Genomic DNA, 26522 nt, shown 5'->3' on the forward strand with positions numbered 1-26522 from the left:
CCGACCCATGTGCAGGACCTTGCACTTGGCCTTGTTGAACTTCATGCGGTTCGCACGGGCCCACCTCTCCAGCCTGTCAAGGTCCCTCTGGATGGCATCCCTTCCCTCTAGAGTATCAACCACAGCACTCGGCTTGGTGTCATCTGCAAACTTGCTGAGGGTGCACTCAATCCTGCTGTCCATGTCGCTGACAAAGATGTTAAACAGTGACGGTCCGAGTACCGAACCCTGAAGAATGCCACTCCTCACTGGTCTCCGCTTGGACATTGAGTAATTGACCACAACTCTTTGAGTGCGACCATCCAGCCAATTCCTCATCCACTGAGCGGTCCATCCGTCAAATCATTGTCTCTCTGTATTGGGTCTGGCTGAGATGGAGTTAATTTTCCCCACAGCAGCCCTCATAGTGCTGTGCTGTGTATTGGTAGCTAGCAAGGTGGTGATAACACACCAGTGTTTTGGCTACTACTGAGCAGTGCCAGCACAGCATCAAGGCTGTCTTTCCAACATTTCTCCCCTCCTCGGTAGCAGGCTGGGGGCGGGCAAGATCCTGGGAGGGGACACAGCCAGGACGGCTGACCCAAACTGACCAAAGGGATATTCCATACCATATGACATCTGCTCAGCAATAAGAAGCTGAGAGATAAGGGGAGGAAGTGGGAGCATTTGTTTTTTACAATGTTTGTCTTCCAGAGCAACCGCTACGCGTACTGAAGCCCTGCTTCCCGGGAAGTGGCCGGAAATCACCTTTTGCTTTGCTTCTGCGCGCGGCCTTTTGCTTTTGCTGTATTAAACCGCCTTTATCTTGACCCACGAGTTTGGGGTTGTTTTTCCCATCTTATTTTTTCTCCCTTCCCTGTCATGCTGAGGAGGGGAGTGATAGAGCGGCTTGGTGGACACCTGGCGTCCAGCCAAGGTTAAACCACCACACTCTCCAATTTAGAGACAAGGATGTCGTGCGGGACAGTGTCAAATGCCTTGCACAAATCCAGGTAGATGATGTCAGTTGCTCTTCCCTTATCCACCAATGCTGTAACCCTGTTGTAGAAGGCCACCAAATTTGTCAGGCACGATTTGCCCTTAGTGAAGCCATGTTGGCTGTCACCAATCACCTCCTTATTTTCCATGTGCCTTAGCATAGTTTCCAGGAGGATCTGCTCCATGATCTTGCTGGGCACAGAGGTGAGACTGACCGGCCTGTAGTTCCCCAGGTCTTACTTTTTTCCCTTTTTAAAAATGAGGGTTATTGCCAACACATTCCAGGAACCTCCTGGATTCCTTATGCCCTGCTGCGTTGTCCCTCCAACAGATAGTCCCCCATGAGGACCAGGGCTTGTGAACGTGAGGCTGCTCCTATCTGTCTACAGAGGGTCACTCTCACAGTAAAAAAAGAGGATTCTAAATGCCAGATTTATACTTTTGGCGAGGTCGGACTAAGTCAAGTATTGTGTGCCGATTGGCCCTTAACAAGGCTTGTTGCGCTGTTGATCGGAGGGAGTAGCAGAGACCAAAGGTATTCAGTACAGAGGTGCAGTGGTCTGTTTAGCTTTACCGAAGTAACGTTGGGCTGTGAAGCCTCCCCCTCACCCCAGGCGTCACTCAGTTGGTTGAGGAGTAGACCGTCAGGCACCACGTCTGTTAAGATGAGCAAGTTGCTCATCCCTTGCCTTTGTTCAAGTCCGGTGTTTATCAGTACAAGATAACTGAGTTGCTCAATCTGCGCTCTCGCTTAAGTCGGACCCCCCGCTACTTTCTGCTGACTCATAGTGACTTGGTATTCGGCACCAACAAGCCCGGACAAGTCCCGCATCGCACAGTGGGTTGACCTTGGCTGGCCGACAGGTGCTAACCAAGCCGCTCTATCACTCCCCCCCTCAACCGGACAGGGGAGACAAAATATAACGAAAGACTCGTGGGTCGAGATAAGGACAGGGAGATCACTCAGCAATTACTGTCATGGGCAAAGCAGACTTGACTTGGGGAAATTAATTTAATTTATTGCCAATCAAAATCAGAGTAGTATAATGAGAAATAAGAATAAATCTAAAAGCACCTTCCCCCCACCCTTCCCTTCTTTCCGGGCTCAATTTCACTCCCAACTCTCTCTCCCATTCTGTGATTCTATGATTCTTCTACATCTTCCGATCGGCAGAGGGGCATGGGGAAGGGGAGTTGTGGTCAGTTTATTATGTGTTGTCTCTGCCACTCCTTCCTACTAACCCTCTTCCCCTCCTCCAGCATGGGGTCCCACCCACGGGAGACAGTCCTTCATGATCTCCAGCGTGGGTCCTTCCCATAGGGTGCAGTGCTTCAGGAACAGACTGCTCGAGCGTGGGTCCCCCGCAGGGCCACAGATCCAGCCAGAAAAACTGCTCTAGCATGGGCTCCTCTCCGTGGGGCCGCACTTCCTGCATTGATATCTGCTCTACCATGGTCCTCCATGGGCTGCAGTGTGGATATCTGCTTCTCCATGGGCTGGGTGGTAGGTATAAAACCCGTGGCTCAAATGAGGTGCCATGTGAAATAATTTTGGGAGGCAAAGGTTGGGAGCTGTAGACAGCAATGAGGTCGCCCCTCAGCCTCCTTTTCTCCAAACTAGACAAACTCAGAGTCCTCAGACACTCCTCATAGGACATGCCTTCCAGCTCTTTCACCAGCTTTGTTGCCCTCCCCTAGATGTATTCTAGGACCTGTACATCCTTCCTAAATTGTGGGGGCCAGAACTGCACACAGGGGGCCACACCAATGCTGAATACAGTGGGATAATCACCTCTTTGACTGGCTGGTTATGCTGTGTTTGATGCACCCCAGGATGTGGTTTGCCCTCTTGGCTGCCAGGGCACACTGCTGACTCCTATTGAGCCTGCTGTCAACCAGCACCCCCAGATCCCTTCCTTTCTGCAGGGCTGCTCTCCAGCCACTCCTCTCCCAATCTATACTTGTGCCCGACGTTACTCCATCCCAGGTGCAGAATCTGGCATTTGGACTTGTTAAATTTCATGCCATTGATGATTGCCCAATGCTCCGATCTATCTCGATCCCTCTGCAAGGCCTCCTGTCCCTCAAGAGAGTCAACAGCACCTCCCCATTTAGTGTCATCAGCAAACTTACTAGCGGTGCATTCGACTCCTGCATCCAGATCATTGATACAAATATTGAACAGAACTGGCCCTAGAATATAGCCCTGAGGAACACTGCTGGTCACAAGCCAGATGTAGCCCCATTCACTACAACCCTTTGAGCCCTGCCGTTCAGCCAGTTCTTCAACCAGCACAACATGTACCTGCTCATCTCACATTTGGACAACTTGTCCAGAAGGATGCTGTGAGGGACAGTATCAAAAGCCTTACTAAAATCCAGAAAAACTACATCCACCGCCTTCCCTTCACCCACTAGGAGGGTGACTTTATCGTAGAAGGATGTCAAAATAGTTAGACAGCATTTTCCCTTTGTGAACCCATGCTGACTGTGTCTGATGATTGCATTATTCTTTAAATGCCTTTCAATAGTACCCAGTATAATCTTCTCCATAATTTTTCCAGGAACTGAGGTTAGACTAACAGGTCTGTAGTTTCCTGGGTCTTGCCTCATGCCCTTCTTGTAAATTGGAATAGCATTGGCTAGCTTCCAGTCAGCAGGGACCTCCCCAGACTCCCAAGACCTTTGGTAGATAATCGAGAGGGGTCCTACTGTAACGTCTGCTAGCTCCTTCAGTAATCTGGGAGGAAAATCATCAGGCCCCATGGACTTGTGAACACTCAGCTGATACAGCTGGTCCCTTACAATTTCAGTGTCCACACATGAAAAAAATCACTGTTCCCACACTCATAGTCCTCTGACTCAGGGGACCGGGTAGCCCAAGGACTATCAATATTATTAAAGACTGATGCAAAAACCACATTGAATGCCTCCGCTTTTTCTTCATCCCTATTAGTCAGATGAGCATCTTCAACAAGTATCGCTCCAATGTTTTCTTTAGACCTCCTCTTGCTATTAACGTACTTTAAAAAGACCTTCTTGTTATCTGAAGCAACACTGGCCGGTTTCAACTCTAATTGAGCTTTGGCCTTTCGTGTCTTCTCCCTGCATATACGAACCACAGCTCTGGAATCTTCCTGCGAAGCCTGACCGTGCTTCCAGAGATCATACAGTTTCTTTTTCCTTTGAGCTCCACGAGGAGTTCCCTGTTCAGCCAAGCTGGTCTTCTGCCCCGCTTGCTTGACTTGCGACACAGTGGAATTGCCTGCTCTTGTGCTTCTGAAAGGTGGTTCTTAAAGACTGACCAGCACTCGTGGACTCCTAAGGCCTCAAAAGCAGATCCCCAGGGGACTCTGCTAAATAGCTCCCTGAGTAGCTTAAAGTTTGCTCTCCAGGGTAGCAACTCTGCTGTTCTTTTTTCTCATTACACTGAAAATTTTACACTCAACCATTTCATGATCACCGTGGCCAAGAAAGCCATCTAACATCACATCCCCCACGAGTCCTTCTCTATTCACAAATAGCAAGGCTAGGAGGGCACCTTTCCTAGGTGGCTCACTGAGTACCTGTGACAAGAAGTTATCTCCTACAAACTTCAAGAATTTCCAAGACCTGCTCATCACAGCAGTATGATATTCCCAGTTGATGTCAGAGAAGTTGAAATCTCCCATAAGGACAAGGGCTACCCGACCTGAAATTTCTCTTAATTGCCTATAGAATAACTGGGCGATCAGTAGTAGACACCCACTACAACATATGCTTTATTTTCCATCCCCCTAATCCTCACACAGAGGCTCTCAACCACATCATCACTAACTGTAAGGGCTGTACAGTCAAACCTCTCCCTTGCATACAGTGCAACTCCTCCACTTCACCTGCCCTGTCTGTCCCTCCAGAACAGCCTATAGCCTTCCATCTCAGCACTCCAGTCATGGAAATCATTGCACCAAGTCTTGCTAATACCAATGACATCATAGCTCTGGGAACTGACCAATGCTTCCAGCTCATCCTGTTTATTTCTCATACTGCGTGCATTGGTGTGGGAATTGCACCTAAGAGGTTAAAAACACAGGTGTCCGCTTACCTCTTATACAAACATTGTGGATGGAGATCCGCAAGGTTGGTATGAGAAGCAGCCGAAGGAGGGAGTCTTACGGCAGCAAGACGGCCCTGTTTTGGCTAGAGAATGCGGAGTAAACAGATAGACAGTTTCTACACACAATTTTGAAGGCCACGGTGCCCAGAGTGAGACCTTTCGCTTCATTATCCATGAAATGAATATTAAAGTTGACACCCCTAAATATGATTTTGCTAGCATTATAATTATAATCATAGTCATATATTAGCACTATTGCAGTCAGTGCATTTATCAATGTCAATTCCGAACTCTTTATATCTGTCGCTTTAATAAGCTTTCTATTAGTTTCAACTTTGCGAAACTGAGTCAGTGCAAGTCCTTTGGGGGCTCTGACAGGCAAACATTGACTCTGATATGTGGCTATATATGTAATCCTTTAGACATAAAACGTTGACCAAGTCTGGTGTACAAGCATTTCAGATGTGCTCCTGAGCCCTCTGTGCTCTCTGGAGCAGCGTAAATAAATGCTTCCTCAGGCAGTGCCATGCCAACCCTTGGCTTAGCATCAGCTCTCCTGTTGGCATCCCCTTCCCCCATCGATCCTAGTTTAAAGCCCTCTCAATCAGTCCTGCCAGCTTACGAGCAAAGATGCGTTTTTCCCCATTGGGACAGGTGGATCCTTTCAGGCCTCATCAGACCTTGTGCCTCAAAGACTCTTCCATGGTTATAAAACTCAAAGTTCTGGCAGAGGCACCAGTCCTGGAGCCAGGTATTGATGTCTTGGGCACACCTGTTTCTTCTAATGTCTCTCCCCATTACTGGGAGGATTGAGGAAGACACTACCTGTGCTCCTGAATCCTTTAGCATTCTTCCCAGGACCCTGAAATCTCTTCTGATTGACCTTAGACTTCTTGTTGCAATGTCATTAGTACCCACATGAAAGAGCAGTAGTGGGTAATAGTCCAAAGGCTGTACTAAGCTTGTCAGTCATCTGGTGACATTCCCAATTTGAGCCCTGGGGAGGCAGCAAACTTCCCTGAAAAGAGGGTCCGATCTGCAGATGGGTGCCTCCGTTCCACTCAGGAGGGAGTCACCTATGACCATAACTCGCTGTTATTTCTTCTCGGTTCTGGTCTTAATGCAGCTCTTGATGTGAGGGGTTGGTTGATCTGACCTTGGTGAGAGTGCTTGCACAGGTTTCTCCTCTTCAATCTCATCATGAGATTCGTCTACCATACCCAGAGCCTCATACCTACTCTGTAAAGGTAGCTGAGAGGGCAAGGAGGGGTTCCTCTTACAACTCCATGCAGTAACCCATTTCCATGCCTCCCTATCCCTCGTAACACTGCCTTCCATCTGGCACAAAACAGATCCTGGACCTGCCTCCGTAGTGGCCACGCTGAGTTGGCTTGTGTGTGGCAGAGATGGCAGAGCACAGCTCCATTGGTCAATCTCCTTCTCAGACTCTCAGATGCGCCTTAGTCTGCCCACCTCCTCCTGAAGCTCGGCCACCAGGCAGAGCAGTTCATCTACCTGAGCACACCTCCCACAGGTGTGCTTGCTACCACCCTCCCTCTCTGGGAGTAGCCCCCCCCACACACCATGCAGCCTGAAACCTGGCTTTTTGCTGGCAGAACGTGCCTCCCCGCTGCTGTGCGCCTGCCCACTGGGACATATATAGATATATGTATGTATTTGTTCATTGCAATTAGCTTACTTTGTTCTCATTTGCATGTTCATTGATTCCCCCCCCAAAGAACCCTGCTTTTTTTAATTGTGCAGAATAGAGCATTGTTTGCATAACGAGTAGCTATTTGATAATTTGCTATTCTTTTGTCATTTGGTATGTGCATTATGGCTTATTTGCTGTTTCATAATGCTACTGTTCCTAGAAGAAGAATATATTTTTTCTTTGGTGCCCAACACCATGGTATCTGAGTTTCACAAACAAAAGTATGTTTCAAGCTACTGCTGTCTGCCTGCCAATTTTAGAAATGTCAATAAGATGCAGAAAGATGAAAGACAAAAATATTCCGATTATTGGGTGTCCGATTTGAGATGTGTAGGCCTTAATTCTTTTAGAGCATTATATAAACCACTAATATGTATGTACAACTTCCATGGTCTCTTTTGCCATTGCTTCTAATAATGTGATGCCGTTTTATCAAGTTGCGTATGCAGAAAATGAGGAACAGAAAATTATTCATCTTCTATGCAAATTTTGTTTGGATGTTTTTTATGATTTGCCTACTATACAGAGCAATCCTGTGGCACATGCAGAGATGGAATATAATTTTCAGGTTGTTTCAGAAAGAACTATCTGTGACAGTCTCCTCTATCCTGGAGTCTGCTGTCTTTTTTCAGTTCATGCCTTTCACCTGGTACAGCAAACAGCTTCTGCCACAATGTCTTTTGCAGTAGATCTGTGATTCATTCCAGAGAAAGATGGAAACAAATAGTTCTGTGAGCTACAGAACTCATGAAGCCTGATATCCAAAGTATTCATCTTGTTGAGCTCATGTAGCAGTATTTCCATGAAAGAAAATAGCTGAAGCAACATGTAGAAACTAAATATTTTTGAGACTGCTATCTTTCTATCAGATACACTTGAAATTAGTTAATGAACTCAAAATTTATTAAGGGTGGACAGGTGTGTACTTACACATGCACACACACAGCATGACCTGCTGACGAGGTTTAGGCCCAGCCGGCAGCTGAGCGCCACGCGGCCGCTCACTCACTCCTTCCCCAGTGGGATGGGGAGGAGAACAAACAACGGCAAAGCCTTGAGGGTTGGGATAAGGGCAGTTTACTGGGACAACAAGGGAGAGGGAAAACAATCAGCAACAGTGCTGATAACAAATATTAACAATGGGTGATAACAGAGAACAATTTACCGAACCAACGACCGACTGACCAGACACTCAGCCCGTCCGGAAACCGCGCTGCCCCTCCCCTACCTGACTAGCCCCCCTTTTATGGTGAGCATGATGTCACATGGTATGGAATAGCCCCCGGCCAGCTTGGGTCACCTGTCCTGGCTCCTTGGGAAATTAACTCTATCCTTGCCAGAACCAGGACATTATCCACCCCTTATTCCATACCATCTACGTCATGCCCAGATTATTTCACTGACACCATTCTCTTACTCCATGGGCCATCGCTCTAAAGTGTCCATTGAGTTCATTTAGGCCATGGCTTTGGGTTCCATCTGCCATTACAGTCTCTCAGAGCAGGAACAATGGTGCGTGCTGCTGGATTGTTGCACGCTGCATCCGGGGTATTTTTCACGGCTGGTGTATCTGGTATGGTCCATGCTCGCAGACTGGACGTCAAAGATGTGATTTTCGATGAAGTTCCTGGGCACCAGTTGAAGTCAGTTCCAAAGTCCATCCTTCATTAGTTTTGGGTGATTCTTATGGTCATACCATTGATACAGTATATCGCTATTAACATCATACAATTTAATTTATTGGCTATTTTCACCCAAAATCAGATCCCCTTGGGGTACACACCGGACTTCCCCATCCTTTCTCATCACCCATCAAGTGCACCCTGGTCCCTGAGCAAAAGCAGTCCCGCAGATGGGCTTGCCTTTGCCTGAAGCAGGGATAACCCAAACTGTTTTACCCAACATATTCTTCATGCGCACTACAGGAACTTTATCCCCTTCTACTGGGCGTGGAAATTTTCATTGGGCAGGGCCAGCTCGATTGGCAGATCCCCTAGTGTTAACTAACCAGGTGGCCTTTGCTAAATGTGTGTCCCAGTGCTTGAGGGTCCCACCACCCATTGCTCTCAGGGTAGTTTTTAGCAGTCCATTGTACCTTTGAACTTTCCCAGAGGCTAGTGCATGGTAGGGGATGTGATATACCCACTCAATACCATGCTCTTTGGCCCAGGTGTCTATGAGGTTGTTCCGAAAATGAGTCCCGTTGTCTAATTCGATTCTCTCTGGGGTGCCATGTCGCCACAGGACTTGCTTTTCAAGACCCAGAATAGTGTTCCGGGCAGTGGCATGGGGCACGGGATATGTTTCCAGCCACCCAGTGGTTGCTTCCACCATTGTAAGAACATAACGCTTGCCTTGGCGGCTTTGTGGGAGCGTGATGTAGTCGATTTGCCATGCTTCCCCATATTTATATTTCAACCATCAGCCTCCATACCACAGAGGCTTTACCCGCTTGGCTTGCTTGATTGCGGCGCACGTTTCACATTGATGGATGACCTGTGAGATGGCATCCATGCTCAAGTCCACCCCTCGATCACGGGCCCATCTATATGTCGCATCTCTTCCTTGATGACCTGAAGTGTCATGGGCCCACCGAGCTATAAATAATTCACCCTTACGCTGCCAGTCCAAATCCACCTGAGCCACTTGAATCTTGGCAGCCCGATCCACCTGCTGGTTGTTCTGATGTTCCTCAGTGGCCTGACTCTTGGGTACGTGAGCATCTACGTGATGTACCTTTACAACTAGCTTCTCTAGCCGGGCAGCAACATCTTGCCACAATGGGGCAGCCCAGATGGGTTTGCCTCTGCGTTGCCAGTTGCTCCGCTTCCACTGCTGTAACCACCCCCACAGGGCGTTGGCCACCATCCATGAGTCAGTGTAGAGGTACAGCGTTGGCCACTTTTCTCTTTCAGCAATATCTAAAGCCAGCTGGATGGCTTTCACCTCTGCAAACTGGCTCGATTCACCTTGTCCTTCAGCAGCTTCTGCGACTCGTCGTGTAGGACTCCATACAGCGGCCTTCCACCTTCGATGCTTTCCCACGATGCGGCAGGACCCATCAGTGAATAGGGCATATGGTTTCTCATCTTCTGTTAGTTTATTATACGGTGGGGCTTCTTCAGCACGTGTCACCTCCTCCTCTGGCGACATTCCAAAACCTTTCCCTTCTGGCCAGTCTGTGATCACTTCCAGAATTCCTGGGCGATTGGGGTTTCCTATTCGAGCCCGTTGTGTGATCAGTGCAACCCACTTACTCCATGTAGCATCGGTTGCATGATGTGTAGAAGGAGCCCTCTCTTTGAACATCCAGCCCAGCACCGGCAGTCGGGGTGCCAGGAGGAGCTCTGCTTCAGTGCCAATCACCTCTGAAGCAGATCAAACCCCTTCATAGGCTGCCAATATCTCCCTTTCCGTTGGAGTGTAGAGGGCCTCAGATCCTCTGTATCCCCGACTCCAAAACCCCAGGGGTCGACCTCGAGTCTCCCCTGGTGCTTTCTGCCAGAGACTCCAGATAGGGCCATTCTCCCCGGCTGCGGTGTACAGCACATTTTTTACATCTGGTCCTGCCCGGACTGGCCCAAGAGCTATGGCATGAACTATTTCTTGTTTAATTTGTTCAAAAGCTTGTCGTTGCTCAGGGCCCCATTTGAAATCATTCTTCTTCTGGGTCACCTCTTAGAGAGGGCTTACTATCAGACTGTAATTCGGAATGTGCATTCTCCAGAAACCCACAACACCTAAGAAGGCCTGTGTCTCCTTTTTGTTGGTTGGTGGGGACATGGCTGCTCTTTTGTTGATAATATCCATAGGGATCTGACGCCGCCCATCATGCCACCTTATTCCTAAAAACTGGATTTCCTGCGCAGGCCCCTTCACCTTACTTCGTTTTATGGCAAAGCCAGCCTGCAGCAGGATTTGGATTCTTTTCTTCCCTTTCTCAGAAACTTCCTCTGCTGAGTTGCCCCATACAATGATGTCATCCATGTATTGCAGGTGCTCTGGGGCTTCACCCTTTTCCAGTGCAGTCTGGATCAGTCCATGGCAAATGGTGGGGCTGTGTTTCCACCCCTGGGGCAGTCGATTCCAGGTGTACTGGACGCCCCTCCAAGTGAAGGCAAACTGTGGCCTGCACTCTGCCGCCAAAGGGATCGAGAAAAATGCATTAGCGATATCAATTGTGGCGTACTACTTGGCTGCCTTTGACTCCAGTTCATATTGAAGTTCCAGCATGTCTGGCACGGCAGCACTCATGGGCGGTGTGACTTCCTTCAGGCCACGATAGCCTACTGTCAGCCTCCACTCTCCATTGGACTTCCGCACTGGCCATATGGGACTGTTAAAGGGTGAGTGGGTTCTGCTGATCACTCCCTGACCCTCCAGTTGACGAATTAGCTTGTGGATGGGAACCAGGGAGTCTCTGTTGGTGCGGTATTGCCGCCGGTGCACAGTTGTGGTAGCAATTGTCACCTGTTGCTCTTCAACCCTCAGCAACCCTACAACAGAAGGGTCCTCCGAGAGACCGGGCAAACTAGACAATGGTTCCATTTCCTCCGCTTCCAAGGCAGCTATTCCAAAAGCCCACCGGTAGCCTTTTGGGTCTTTGAAATACCCTCTCCGGAGGTAGTCTATGCCCAGGATGCACGGAGCCTCTGGGCCAGTCACAATGGGGTGCTTTTGCCCCTCATTCCCAGTTAGATTTACTTCAGCCTCCAACAGAGTCAACTGTTGGGATCCCCCCGTCACACCAGAAATAGAGATCGGTTCCACCCCTTCATAGTTTGATGGCATTAAAGTACACTGTCCACCTGTGTCCACTAGGGCGTTGTACGCTTGTGGGTTCGATGTGCCAGGCCATCGGATCCACACAGTCCAATACACTTTGTTGTCCCTTTCCTCCACCTGGCTGGAGGCAGGGCCCCTCTAATCCTGCTCATCATAGTCACTACTCACCTCTTGCAGAAAGGACTTAGAAGTCCCTTCAAGAGGATCATAAGTGCGATCAGGCCTTCCACTCGATCTGGGGGGCTGCCCTGTGTAAACTGGAGCAGCATTCTTCCTGGAAGAGTCCCTTTTTACAGCTGTCTTGGCTTGTAGCTCATGTACGCGTGCCCGCAGGGTTGAGGTAGGCTTCCCATCCCATTTCCTCATGTCTTCTCCTTGGTCACGCAGGCAAAACCACAGGATACCTCGTGGTGTGTATGCTCTATATCCCCTCTCTGGAGCAGAAAAACACTTACTCATAACAGCTGAAATGCGGGTCTGTACAGGTGGGGAGTAAGATATATCCTCTTTGAGTTGCCGGACGTCCTGGGACAGTTTCTCCACAGCCGAGACGAGGGAGGAAGAAAGGCTCTCTTCATATTGCCGGAGTCGGCCAGCCACTTGGTCCACCGTGGGTGCCTCTTCACTCTTCCAGTCGATTACTGCCAGTGAATTGGCGTACGATGATGGTGCACTTCGCACAAATTTTCGCCACATGGGCCGGGTACACTGGACTTCATCGGGGTCTGTGGGCAACTGTGCGTTGTCCGGATCATAATAAACCATCTCCTGCACGGCTAATTCCCTCAGATATTGGATACCTCTCTCCATAGTGGTCCACTTGCCTGGCCGACATACGACATCTTCGCTGAAGGGATACCTTTCCCTCACACTTGACAGGAGTCGCCTCCAGAGGCTGAGAGCCTGTGCCTTCTTTCCAATCGCCTTGTCAATGCCCCCTTCCCAAGGGTCCCAAGGATCCCAGCTGCTTGGCCTCCCTGCCCTCCACTTCCAAGCTACTGTCCCCGTTATCCCAGCAGCAGAGCAGCCAGGTAATAATGTGCTCCCCTGGAAGGCGGCTGAAATCTTTCCGCATATCTCGGAACTCACTCAGGGACAGGGATCGGGTGATCACTTCTGGTTCTGGCTCTTCTTCTTGTTCTCGTGATGGCCCCGGTTCATCATCATCTTTCACTAAGCGAACTGATTTCTTTGTGTATTTCTTTTTGTGTATAGGGGCGACTGATACTGGTATGGGTTGATCTTTTAGCTCAGCTACAGTGCCTATTGCAGGGCCTTGGGCAGCTGCAGTGCCTGAGGATGCGCTCTCTCCCCCTGGATGGTGCTGTCTACTATCAAGCAGTGTTTGATAGATTGTGGCCAGGGCCCAGCACAGCGCAGTAAGTTGTGTCTCTTTCGAATCCCCACAGCATTTTCCTTTCAAATATTCCACCATTTTATGAGGGTCTTGCAATTGTTCAGGAGTGAAGCTCCAAACCATTGGGGGTGAAAAGGTCTCTAGATACCTGCCCATACTCTCCCACATGCCGTGCCAGCCCTGACCATTCAGTCTTGGGGAAGATCCCTGGGTGGTATTTTTAAAACAATTTTTGCTAACCCTGAACAGGACTTGGAAAACATTCAGGAGATCTAGCAATAGGAATATACTGGCCTGAACATTCCAAGGGTATTCAAAATTCTCAAAAATTGTCATGACCAACCAAAAGGGAAAAGGGGAGGTGAAAGAGTGGGAGAAGGTATCCCCCCCCGTCTTCCCCATAGATTGGGTGCAATTATTAATCAATTCTGAAAGATATTGACTGAGGTACGGCCCTGACCGAAATGCTATGTACAAGTACCAGCTCAGACTCATGACCGTCGATGATATCATAAGTCATTATCACACAATACAACAATATGAGAACACGAACCCCTCTCCCAGAGGTGATAAACAGCGCCGCAGGGATTGCATAGAGTAAACACGGGTTTACAAACTAGAGCCATGTGACCAAACAGAACATCATTATGACCAGTGACTGTTTCAATAACATTATAAATTCTTAAAACAATTTTGCTTTAACACACTTGGGTCAGACTTGTCGTTATCAGAACCCCTCGGGCCCCACGTTGGGCACCAAAAAGGACTGACGTGGTTTAGGCCCAGCCGGCAGCTGAGCGCCACGCGGCTGCTCACTCACTCCTTCCCCAGTGGGACGGGGAGGAGAACGGAAAAACAACGGCAAAACCTCGAGGGCTGGGATAAGGGCAGTTTACTGGGACAACAAGGGAGAGGGAAAACAATCAACAACAGTGCTGATAACAAATATTAACAATGGGTGATAACAGAGAACAATTTACCAAACCAACGACCGACTGACCAGACACTCGACCAACCGACCAGACACTCAACCCGTCCCGAAACCGCGCCGCCCCTCCCCTACCCGACTAGCCCCCCTTTTATGGTGAGCATGACGTCACATGGTATGGAATAGCCCCCGGCCAGCTTGGGTCACCTGTCCTGGCTCCTTGTAAAATTAACTCTATCCTTGCCAGAACCAGGACACCTGCTTTCACACAAACAGCATGAGCCTGCCGTCTTTAGGGAATGAAACTAAAAATAGAATAGAGTAGAATAGAATAGAATAGAATAGTTCCAGTTGGAAGGGACCTACAGTGATCATCTAGTCCAACTGCCTGACCACTTCAGGGCTGACCAAAAGTCAAAGCATGTTATTAAGGGCGTTGTCCAAATGCCTCTTAAACACTGACAGGCTTGGGGCACCGACCACCTCTCTAGGAAGCCTATGTGGTCATGTGATTCAGGATGGTTGGACTCGATGATCCTTATGAGTCCCTTCCAACTTGAGATATTCTATGGTATTGTTGATGATCATTCCATGAACCTGCAGGGTGTAGAAAAGGCCATGCTCCTGTGCAGTATAATGTGTTACTCTTCATGCAGGTAATTAAAAACTGCTTAAAAGTGTTACTTTTTAGACTTTTTCTGCAAAAACTTCCTTGGACACCAGAAACAACACAGGTAGATGATAATCTTTCTCTCTGAATATTCTGCAGCTAAAACTTCAAGCCTTCTCAGCTATGTTGTTTGGGATTAGGGCCACTTAGTTACTGTTCTTACTTTGTTGACTTATAAAAGGGCCAGAAAGGAATGCTGTTCCAAGTTGAGTTCAAGATGAAGTTTCTTTTCTGATGTCTACTCAGTTTAGCCATAGAACCCTAAGTTCAAATTGTTTCAGGGTTAGTAATAGTCAGGTAATAGAGAGCTGTTGATTCAACTACTACGAGAGGATTTTCCTCAGATAGCAATAAACGTGCTAATTCAGAAACCGGGATGACCTTCATGCTTCTTTAGGATATTTCTTCTAGTCCCAGGAAGGTAACAAGTAAAATCATAAAATCTCTTTAGGTGCATATTTCTTGCTTCAGTGGATGTGGAAAACTAAACTTTAATTTATGATCCTTTCTAAGTTAAAAGGTTGCAGTAATGAAAACCATAACATCCTATTTTATTTTTCTTTTCTTTCCTTCAAATTCTCTGTTTTCTGGGGAAAATAAACTGAAACTTTTTGTCATGAGTTTTCTCCCCCCGCCCACCCATTACTCCAGGTGCTTGACTCTGCACTGTTGTCAGTTTTTCTCCATCTTAGAGTCCAGATCAGAGCACAGAACTGAACAGAATGAAATTACTTCTCTTTTGATATAATATATATATACTTGTTTTTTATATATAAAACATTGCTCTTAATACTTCCCAGAATGCTTGCCTTTTTTGTTTTGTTTTGGTTTGGTTTTCCCCAACAAAATTATCCATTTTGCAGTCCACATGCCCTCCAGGTTCCTTTTACAATACAGCTGCCTAGCCAATTATTTTGTATTTGTGCATTTGTTTTCTTATTCCTGAGCATAGTACTTTACATTTGTCTGCCTTTAGTTTTCTCTTATTAACTTTCCCATCTCCCCAAGACAATGGGGTCAGACTCTTCAGTGGTGTCCAGCGACAGGACAAGGGGCAACGGGCACAAACTGGAACACAGGAAGTTCCACCTGAATATGAGGAAAAACTTCTTGACTTTGAGGGTGACAGAGCACTGGAACAGGCTGCCCAGAGAGGTTGTGGAGTCTCCTTCTCTGGAGATATTCAAAACCCGCCTGGATGCGATCCTGTGCAACCTGCTCTAGGCGATCCTGCTCTAGTAGGGGGGTTGGACTAGATGATCTCCAGAGGTCCCTTTCAACCCCTACCAGTCTGTGATTCTGTGATTCTGGGATCTCTGTTCATGTCCCCAAAAGGGCTTATAATCTTTCCCAACTTGTCATCTATGCTTTTATATTTCTACATTCAGCTCATTAATGAAAGTCTTTTGATGGAATTGATTCAGGATAGCAAGAGCCTTCTTGAAATGTCCTCTCATTTGTACTAATGTACTGATGACTGCTTATTTTTTCAAGCAGCTGTACATTTTTTTCCATTTCTTAGAGACTGTTTCCTTTGCTTACATAAATATCATGTGATGAGTTAAGAATCAAAACTCTTGTATCTTAACTTTTAATAAGCTATCCACTTGTTCTTTCTTATTCATTATGCAGTTACCCATTGAAATAAACCAAAATGAGTGGACAGATTTTTAAATCTTTTTTCTTGACAGATTATGTGGGCTCTTTCTTATCTATGTATTCTAAGGGTGTTTATAAAATTGTTTCTGGAATTGTTTTCTGCATGTTTTTGATAGTAAAGCTGATGTCTGCACTGATTTTTGTATTTTTATACATGCAATGGCATGTTAAGATTTCCGTTGCTTGTTCTTTTTGTTTTCTCCAATACTAGACTAATATAGTATGTGTAAACTGCCTCTGGAATAGGGATGCAAAGCTGTGACTCTTTGTCCTCACATGAGTGCTCTGACAGTTGGACTGAGAAGGTGGGCAGCTCATTTCTGTTTGTCTAAAACTTGCTTTCTTTTCTGTACAATGGCAGAACTTCATCTTATACTGTGGCAGTTAAAGCATAGTCCTGGAACACTGGAGAAGTGAGTTTGAATTTAATCTGAAGTGGGAAGTAAATTCAGATCCTTTTTTTTTTTTTTCTTCCTGGGGAAGTGTGTTGGGTTTGCATGGCAAGGTTTTGGTAGTGGGGGGGGGCGGGGCTACAGGGGCGGCTTCTGTGAGAAACTGCTAGAAGCTTCCCCTGTGTCTGACAGAGCCAATGCCAGCCGGCTCCAAGACGGACCCGCCCCTGGCCAAGGCTGAGCCAATCAGCGCCTCTGTGATAACATATTTAAGAAGGGAAAAAACAGTGAGAGAGAGTGCTTTTTCAGCTGGAGAGAGGAGTGAGAAGATGTAAGAACATCTGCAGACACCAAGGTCAGTGCAGAAGGAGGGGGAGGAGGTGCTCTAGGCACTGGAGCAAAGATTCCCCTGCAGCCTGTGGTGAAGACCATGGTGAGGCAGGCTGTCCCCCTGCAGCCCATGGAGGAAGGATGAGGGGGTGTAGAGATTCCACCTGCAGCCTGTGGAGGACCCCACACCAGAGCAGGTGGAGGCACCTGAAGGAGGCTGTGGCCCCGTGGGAAGCCCGCGCTGGAGCAAGCTCCTGGCAGGACCTGTGGATCCATGGAGAGAGGAGCCCATGCCAGAGCAGGTTTGCTGGCAGGACTTGTGACCCCGTGGGGGACCCACGCTGGAGAAGTTTGTGAAGGACTGCCTCCCGTGGGAGGGACTCCATGCTGGAGCAGGGGAACGATGAGAGGAGTCCTCCCCCTGAGGATGAAGAAGCGGCAGAAACAATGTGTGATGAACTGACCATAACCCCCATTCCCTGTCCCCCTGTGCCGCTGATGGGGGGAGGAGGTTGAAGCCAGGAGTGAAGTTGAGCCCGGGAAGATGGGAGGGGTGGGGGGAGGTGTTTTAAGATTTGGTTTTATTTCTCATTCCTCTACTCTGTTTTGCTTAGTAATAAATAAGATGAATTCCCTCTCTAAGTTCGGTCTGTTTTGCTCGTGAGGATAATTAGTGAGTGATCTCTCCCTCTTAAGCTTTTTGTTATACTTTTTCTCCCCTGTCTAGTGAATGAGGGCAGTGATAGAGTGGCTCTGGTGGGCACCTGGCCCCCAGGCAAGGTCAACCCACCGCAGGAAGTGGTCTAACATCTAGGACTGGGGATGTGAAAGCCAGGAGCAGCCTTGGCTGCAGTGACTATGAGGTGGTATTGTTCAGGATCCTAAGAGGAGGGAGCAGGGCAAAAAGCAGGACCACAGCCATGGATTTCAGGAGACCAGACTTGGGCCTCTTCAGGGATCTGCTTGGAAGAGTCCCTTGGAATAAGGCCCTGGAGGGAAGAGAGGTCCAGGAGAGCTGGTTGATATTCAAGGATCACTTCCTCGAAGCTCAAAAATATGTCCATCCTGACAAGTAGGAAATCAAGCAAAGGTGGCAGGAGGCCTGCATGGATGAACAAGTAGCTCCTGACTGACCGCAGACATAAAAAGGAAGTATCCAATGTTAGGTGATGTTAAGAGTGAGGCTGCCTCCTCCAGCCACTCTGGCCCAGGACTCCCTCCTGCCTGCCTGCTGGAGCCCAGCCTGGTGCACCCAGGGATCCGAGGTCTCTGCTCAGGCTGAGGGATGCAGCTGTCGCTTTCCCATTTGCAGGTTCAACCAGTAGTGAAGCTGAGAGCATATCCCAGAGACAGACAGACATAGGACATACGTAGACACACACAGGACACTGACATGGCTGGTCACACAGACGGCCACAGACAAGGCACTGCCTTCAACAGCACCTACATATAGGACTCACATAAAACATGAATATAGACAGCCAAGTCCCATTCCTCCTCTTTGGCTGGTAGAGACAGGTATCTAGTGAAGGCACACACATTCCAGTTAAGGGCAGCAATGGTGGGTGGAACAGGCGGATGCAGTCCATAAATGCATGGCTCCGTGGCTGGTGTCAACGCCACAACTTTGGGTTCTTTGACAATGGGGCGGCCTACAAGGCACCGGGCCTGATGAACCCTGATGGGATTCATCTCTCTCAAAGGGGGAAGAGGATCTTGGCCCAGGAACTAGCGGGGCTCATCGACAGAGCTTTAAACTAGGCTCAAAGAGGGAGGGGGATAACATCAGGCTTGCCAGCGACATGTTGTGGGATGATGTGCCCAGGTTGGAGGGACGGGGCGCTGGCGAGGGCCCTCGGCCTACTGCTCAGAGACGTGCTGGACACACTGCAGCACGCTTGAAGCCTAGAGGAGACGAGCCAGGGGCTCCGGATGCAACAGGAACCAACGGGGTAATGCTGGGAAGATACATCAAAAGAATCCCAGCCACCCCGGCCAGTCAGTCAGCCTCAACGGGGGCACAACTGAAATGCCTCTACACGAACACACGGAGCATGGGGAATAAACAAGAGGAGCTGGAGACGTGTGTGCGCCTGCAAGGCTATGACCTTACTGGCATCATGGAGACGTGGTGGGATAGCTCCTATGACTGGAGTGTTGGGATGGAAGGGTACAGGCTCTTTAGAAAGGACAGGCAGGGCAGACAAGGAGGGGGTGTTGCCCTCTAGGTCAATGACCAGCTGGAGGGCATGGAGCTCCATCTGGGGATGGATGAGGAGCCAACTGAGAGCCTATGGGTCAGGATTAAAGGGACCACTGGGGCAGGGGACATCATAGTGGGGGTCTGCTACAGGCCACCCGACCAGGGAGACCGAGCAGATGAAGCCCTCTATAGGCAGACAGGAGCAGCCTCATGCTCACAAGCCCTGGTCCTTATGGGGGACTTCAACCACCCTGACATCTGCTGGAGGGACAACACAGCTGAGCATAAGCAATCCAGGAAGTTCCTGGAATGTGTTGATGATAACTTTCTCCTCCAAGTGACAGAGGAGCCCACAAGGAGAAGTGCCATGCTGGACCTTGTTCTCACCAACAAGGAGGGCCTGGTAGGGGATGTCAAGCTCAAGGGCAGCCTTGGCTGCAGTGACCGCAAAATGGTGGAATTCAAGATCCTCAGGGCAGTGAAGGAGGGCGCAGAGCAAGCTCACTACCCTGGACTTCAGGAGAGCAGACTTTGGCCTCTTGAGGGACCTGCTTGGTAGAATACCATGGGACAAAGCCCTGGAAGGAAGAGGGGCCCAAGACAGCTGGCTAATATTCAAGGGTCACCTCCTCCAAGTTCAGGAGCGATGCATCCCAGCAAAGAAGAAGTCAGGCAAAAATGCCAGGAGGCACCCGTGGATGAACAAGGAGCTCCTGGGCAAAATCAAACGCAAAAAGGAAGCCTTCAGAGGGTAGAAGCAAGGGCAGGTAGCCTGGGAGGAATACAGAGAAACTGTCCGAGCAGCCAGGGATCAGGTTAGGAAAGCCAAAGCCCTGATAGAATTAAATCTGGCCAGGGATGTCAAGGACAATAAGACAAGCTTCTCTATGTATATCAGCGATAAAAGGAAGATGAGGGAAAATGTGGGAATTCTTCAGAACGATGCGGGAGACCTGGTTACCCAGGATATGAAGAAGGCTGAGGTACTCAGTGACTTCTTTGCCTCAGTCTTCACTGGCAAGGGCTCTAGCCACACTGCCCAGTCATAGAAGGCAAAGGCAGGGACTGGGAGAATGAAGAACCACCCACTGTAGGAGAAGAACAGTTTCAAGAATATCTAAGGAACCTGAAGGTGCACAAGTCCGTGGACTTGATGAGATGCATCCGCGGGCCCTGAGGGAACTGACATATGAAGTGGCCAAGCCACTCTCCATCATATTTGAGAAGTCGTGGCAGCCTAATGAAGTTCCCACTGACTGGAAAAAGGGAAATGTAACCCCCGTGGAAAATAAGGAGGTGATTGGTGATAGCCAACATGATTCCTAAGGGCAAATCATGCCTAAAAAATTTGGTGGCATTCTATGATGGGGTTATAGCATCAGTGGATAAGGGAAGAGTGACAGAGATCATCTACCTGGACTTATGCAAAACATTTGACACTGTCCCGCACAACATCCTTGTCTCTAAATTGGAGAGACATGGATTCGATGGATGGACCATTCGGTGGATAAGGGATTGGCTGGATGGTTGCACTCAAAGAGTTGTGGTCAACAGCTCAATGTCCAAGGGGAGATCAGTGACGAGTGGCGTTTCTCAGGGGTCGGTACTGGGACCGGCACTGTTCAACATCTTTGTCGGCGACATGGACAGTGGGATCGAGTGCACCCTCAGCAAGTTTGCTGATGACAGAAAGCTGTGTGGTGGGGTCGACACGCTAGAGGGAAGGGATGCCATCCAGAGGGACCTTGACAGGCTGGAGAGGTGGGCCCGTGCAAACCGCATGAAGTTCAACAAGGGTCGGCACAATTCCAAGCACAAGTACAGACTTGCTAGAGAATGGATTGAGAGCAGCCCTGAGGAGAAGGATTTGGGGATGTTGATTGATGAAAAGCTCAGCATGAACCGGCAATATGCACTTGCAGCCCAGAAAACCAACAGTATCCTGGGCTACATCAAAAGAGGCGTGACCAGCAGGTTGAGGGAGATGATTCTCCCCCTCTACTCTGCTCTCATGAGACCCCACCTGGAGTACTGTGTCCAGCTCTCTGGGGGCCCCAGCATAAGAAGAACATGGAGCTGTTAGAGTGGGTCCAGAGGAGAGCCATGAAGATGATCAGAGGGCTGGAGCACCTCCCCTATGAAGACAGGCTGAGAGAGTTGGGATTGTTCAGCCTGGAGAAAAGAAGGCTCTGAGGAGATCTAATTGCGGCTTACCAGTTTCTGAAGGGGGCCTACAGGAAATCTGGAGAGGAACTGTTTACAGAGGCATGTAGTGATATGACAAGGGGTAATGGTTTTAAGCTGAAGGAGGGGAGATTTAGATTAGATGTTAGAAAGAAATTCTTTACTGTTAGAGTGGTGAGGCACTGGAACAGGTTGCCCAGAGATGTTGTGGAGGCCCCATCCCTGGAAGTGTTTAAGGCCAGATTGAATGGGGCTTTGGGCAACCTGGTCTAGTGAAAGGTGTCCCTGTCCATGGCGGGGGGGGTTGGAACTAGATGATCTTCAAGATTCCTTCCAAGGCATTCTATCATTCTATGATTCTATGATTAGAATAACTTAAGTGCTTTCTCTTTATCGCACTGTTTTATTTAGTCATATGGATTAATACAAACTAATAGACAACTGTTTTGTAAAATACTAGAATTAAAAAGTGGGTACAGTTCCTTTCAAGGTTCAAACTAAAACTAATCATATGCTTAAATATTAAAAAGCAGTATATCACAAAGTGCACTCATAGGTTTTGCTTCTTAAAAACAGTTCAGCTAGCAGTTTTTTAAAAAGTGCAACCTGACTTTCTTTTCTTTCTTGGACTGAAATGTTTTACAGACAATTTCTAAGTGTTATTATTAAATCATTTATTTAAACAGAGATGAAAATCTCAATAAATGAGATTTCATTTAGAAATATTTGAAAAATGCAGACAGACAAGAATGTCTCTAGATAATTAGTTGCAGAATAGGAAGCGCTACATGTTTAGTTTTCTAACTTAGACCTAACCTATGTGTATAGAAATTGTTGTTTCTTACTGCTCACCTGTTCTTGGTTTTTTTAAAAGGCATTCTCAGCCCAAGTTCTAGTGGATAGCCATTCAGGGTATGAGTCCCATTTTTGCAATGAGATCCTTGTGCCATCTCTATTGATTTACTTGGAGATGTGCCTGCCTTCTGAAGATCACTTTTTGTGAAGCTGCTTCTGGAACTGTGACAATAATTTGTAGCTGTGTTGTCATCAAAACTTAAAGATGCACATCTGAATAAATCTAAAAATATGTTTACGCTCTGCTTAAGAGATGTGGTTGTACTACAGTAGTGTTGTGGATTCTGTAATTACTTGCAGCTTGAAGTTTGCTTGTTCTTTCAATAAACATAAACTATTGTTCACAGCTTGACACATTCTACATGTAAAATTTTTGATTTGGAAAAATAATCAGGGTTACTGAATGAATATATTATATTTACAGGAAAAATGCTGTAGTGGCCAAATCAGCAGCAGTAGGTCACTTTTAGCTAACTGGGTACTTGTCCAAATATCATTAAAATATTGACATCAAGTAATTTGGTTTTTTAATAATTAATTAAATACTATTTAAACATTTCTGCTCAGATTGACCTACATGTTCTAGTTTTAAAAGTTCAGTATAGATAATAGATTTGACATGCTTGGTGCATAATGGTTTCTGAAAAGAAACAGTGTGCAACACTGATTTCTGAAATCCTTTGTTTCTAAAAAGAGGAACAAACAAATGCACAGTACTAAATATTGTCTTGTTTATTTTTCAGATTAGCACTGTACGTATATGAATATCTGCTCCATGTAGGAGCACAGAAATCAGCCCAGACATTTTTATCAGAGGTATGTTTTCCCCATCTTTTTTTTCTTCCATAACTTTCAAGCCTGTGCAAGTGAAATAAATATGTTGGTTTAAAATAAAAAACAGTGATGACCTTGAATATCAGTTTACATTTATCAGCATAGATTTCTGATCCTGCAAAAGCCAGTTTGCTTTGTCATTTTACATGCCTTAGTATAATTGCTTTTTCTATGATTTGTTATACCCTGTCCTCTGATTTGCTACTACACTGAGAAAGATTCCCCTATTTCCTCTAATAAATATTCATGTTAGAGAATGCATCGATGGTGCTCCTTTTTGATGATCTTCTAACTTACTGTTGATACCCCCAATTGTGAATAATGGAGCCATCCTAAATGCACAGCAGTCAAGTATTTTACATCCTACTGTCATATACTTGCAGTTCTTATTCTCTTAAGCATTGCTAATCTCCATATATAGTCTTATCATACTTCTAACCACTTATTTTCATCTCGTGAATCAATTATGACTATAACCATTTAGGTCCTGTTTCTTAAACACTTTTTAACTGCTAGTAGATTTTTTTTACTATTACACAATAGTATTTTTCATAGTCTTTTAAAGACTTATATATCTTTTGAAGATTGAAGTAAATTATATCTCTTTAGCTTTTTATATTTATTCTGGAACACAAAACCACCTGTGTAAAAAACATATTGAAGTGTTTTCACAATATTGATTTTAATAAATCTTTCTTTGATGAGAATATTTAAGATAATAACAACTAAGTAGTGAGCAGAACTGAGGGGAAAAAAAAGGCAGAATGTTGTACTAGGATAAGTTGCTGCTTCAAATGATACTTCTTGTATTGGGTTTACATGGCAAACTTGGTAGTGGAGGGGCTGCAGGGGTGGCCTCTGTGAGAAGAGATCAGGAGCTGCCCCCATGTCAGACAGCGACAGTTCCAGCTGGCTCTGAGACAGACCCACTACTGGCCAAAGCTGAGTCAGTCAGCAAACCTGGTGGTGCTGCTGTGATAACATATTTAAGACAGGGGTGAAAACACTGTGCAGCAGCTGTGAGAGAGGATTAAGAAAAAAATGTGAAACAACCCTGCAGACACCAAGGTCGGTGAAGAAGGAGGGGGAGGAGGTGCTCCAGGCTCCAGAACGGAGATTCCCCTGCAGCCCTGTCATGGTTTAACCTTGGTAGGCAGCTAAGCCCCACACAACCGCTCACTCACTCCCCCACAGAGGAATGGGGGAGAGAACTGAAAGGGTAAAAGTGAAAAAACTCATGGGTTGAGATAAAGACAGTTTAATAGGTAAAGCAAAAGTTGCATGCACAAGTAAAGCAAAATAAGGAATTCATTCACTACTTCCCATCAGCAGGCAGGTGTTCAGCCATCTCCAGGAAAGCAGTGCTCCATCATGTGTAACAGTTACTTGGGAAGACAAATGCCATAACTCCGAACGTCTCCCCCTTCCTCCTTCTTCCCCCAGCTTTATATGTTGAGCATGACGTCATATGGTATGGTATATTCCTTTGGTCAGTTTGGGGTCAGCTGTCCCAGCTGTGTCCCCTCCCAACTTCTTGTGCACCCCCAGCCTACTCACTGGCGGGGTGGTGTGAGAAGCAGAAAAGGTTTCTCTCTGTGTAAACACTGTACAGCAATAGCTAAAACATGGGTGTGTTATCAACACTGTTTTCAGCACAAATCCAAAACATAGCCTCATACTAGCTACTATGAAGAAATTTAACTCTATCCCAGCTAAAACTGTACAAGCCCATGGAGAAGACCATGGAAAAACCGGTTGTCCCCCTGCAGCTCATGGAGTACCATACTAGAGCCTGTGGAGGACCCCAGGCTGCAGCAGGTGGATATGCGATGAAGGAAGCTGAAGCCTGTGGAGACCTCACGCTGGAGCAGGCTCCTGTCAGGAATTGTGGCCCATGGAGAGGAGCCCATGCTGGAGCAGTGTTTTTCTGAAGGACTGTACCCCATGGAAAAGATCCATGCTGGAGCAGGTTGTGAAGGACTGTATCCTGTGGGAGGGACCCCACGCTGGAGCAGGGGAAAAGTGGGAGGAGGAAGGAGTGGCAGAGATGATGCCAGCCCTCTTCTCCATCCTCCCTGCACCACTCAGGGAGTGGATGGAAGAGGTAGAAGACTCGGGAACACAGGGGTGAAGTTGAGCCTAGGAAGAAGGGAGGGTTGGGGGAAGGTGGTTTTAGTTTTTCTTTGTTTCTCACCCTCCCACTCTATTTTTAATTGGTAATAAATTAAATTAATTTTTCCCCAAGTTGAGTATGTTTTGCCCATGACAGTAATTGGTAAGTGATCGTCCTGTCCTCATCTCGACCCATGAACTTTTTCATCTTATTTTCTCCCCCTGTCTTGTTATGGAGGAGAAGTGAGAGAGCAGCTTGTTAGGCATCTGGAAACCAGCCAAGGTTAACCCGTCACACTCCTCCAAAAGATAATAGAATTATATTCCAGTGATAGAATATCACATCCTCACTCTGGATGTGAGGGCAATCTGGCTGCGACATCTGTCACTCCATTGATCGCCAGGGTTGATTTGGCTGATCTGGCTGGCTAGGCGAGTGTCTCCTTCTTCCCTCACCACTCCATGTTCGTCCCTCCTGAAGTTGCGTGCTCGGTCGAAGAGGATGACCTTCCCCAATAGAAATATATCATTCATCTGTCAAGGGTATATGGTAGCTGCGCTCCCCTGCTAGAATCTCCAAACAAACTCAAGGTCCATTTGCAGGAAAACGTAGGGTAGTCAAGCTTCCAAGACTGCAGACACATCCAAGTGAGGCACCGCATGGGGCAGTCTGCCATTGTTTTTCCTTTTTTAAGTCAGTCGCTGAGGGGAGCTGCTCGAGTGCCAGCCCAACCCACAGCGGAGCAGCAGATCTTGGCACACAGGGGGTTTCCATGAGGAAGGGAAATGCCAGGGGAGCGGAGAGACCTGCCAGGAGCCAGCAGCTCTCACGGGAGCCACTGACAAGGCCTGGGTGTTGCCAGAGCAACGGTGCCCACCCCCACACCTACAAAAAGTAGCCTAGGGAGCGCAAGCGACCCAGTGCTGTGAACAGAGTGGGCAAACAGAGCGTGGTGCATCAACCGGGGCGTGACACGGCAGTTTGCGCAGCAGTTCGTGCAGGAGGACGCACAGGGAGGGCCTAGTCACCCTACCAGCTCAAGAGGTGAGTTCCATTGGTGGTCATCACCCTCTCAGAAGGAGCTTAGACCAGTGTAAGACCTGGTAATTTCCTTGTCAAGCTCTGCTTTTAAGAGATCAAATATCACGTAGACATTGTGAGGGCTTTCTACACAGACATAATTTTTACTCTAACTGAATGATTTTTCAACTCTAGAACAATTTTTGGTTTTGATTATATATTGCATCTCTTCAGTATGTTTCTTTTGAAACATTCCAGAAGTACTGTGTATTCCTGGTAATAAACACAAGTCCTTCCAAGCCATTCCCAATGGATGTGAGGAGTACTCATGCCTCAGAGGAGTGCATTTGAGGAACATGAAATACCTTTTTAGTAGCTTTGGGGTTTATTTATATTTTTCAATT

General features: G+C 47.4%; 1 protein-coding gene across 5 annotated transcripts in view; it reads left to right on the forward strand.

Annotated features, from left to right (window-relative positions):
- LOC142599185 (single-stranded DNA-binding protein 2-like) overlaps positions 1-26522 on the forward strand; it is a 191613-nt gene that overhangs the window by 39162 nt on the left and 125929 nt on the right. For all 5 annotated transcript variants that reach the window (XM_075739069.1, XM_075739068.1, XM_075739066.1 and 2 more), the window contains exon 2: positions 22895-22967. In XM_075739069.1, coding sequence (XP_075595184.1) covers positions 22895-22967 — 73 coding nt within the window. The remainder of the gene's footprint in view (positions 1-22894; positions 22968-26522) is intronic.

Source organism: Balearica regulorum, chromosome W (genome assembly GCF_011004875.1).
Source record: "Balearica regulorum gibbericeps isolate bBalReg1 chromosome W, bBalReg1.pri, whole genome shotgun sequence".
Classification (NCBI taxonomy): Eukaryota; Metazoa; Chordata; class Aves; order Gruiformes; family Gruidae; genus Balearica; species Balearica regulorum.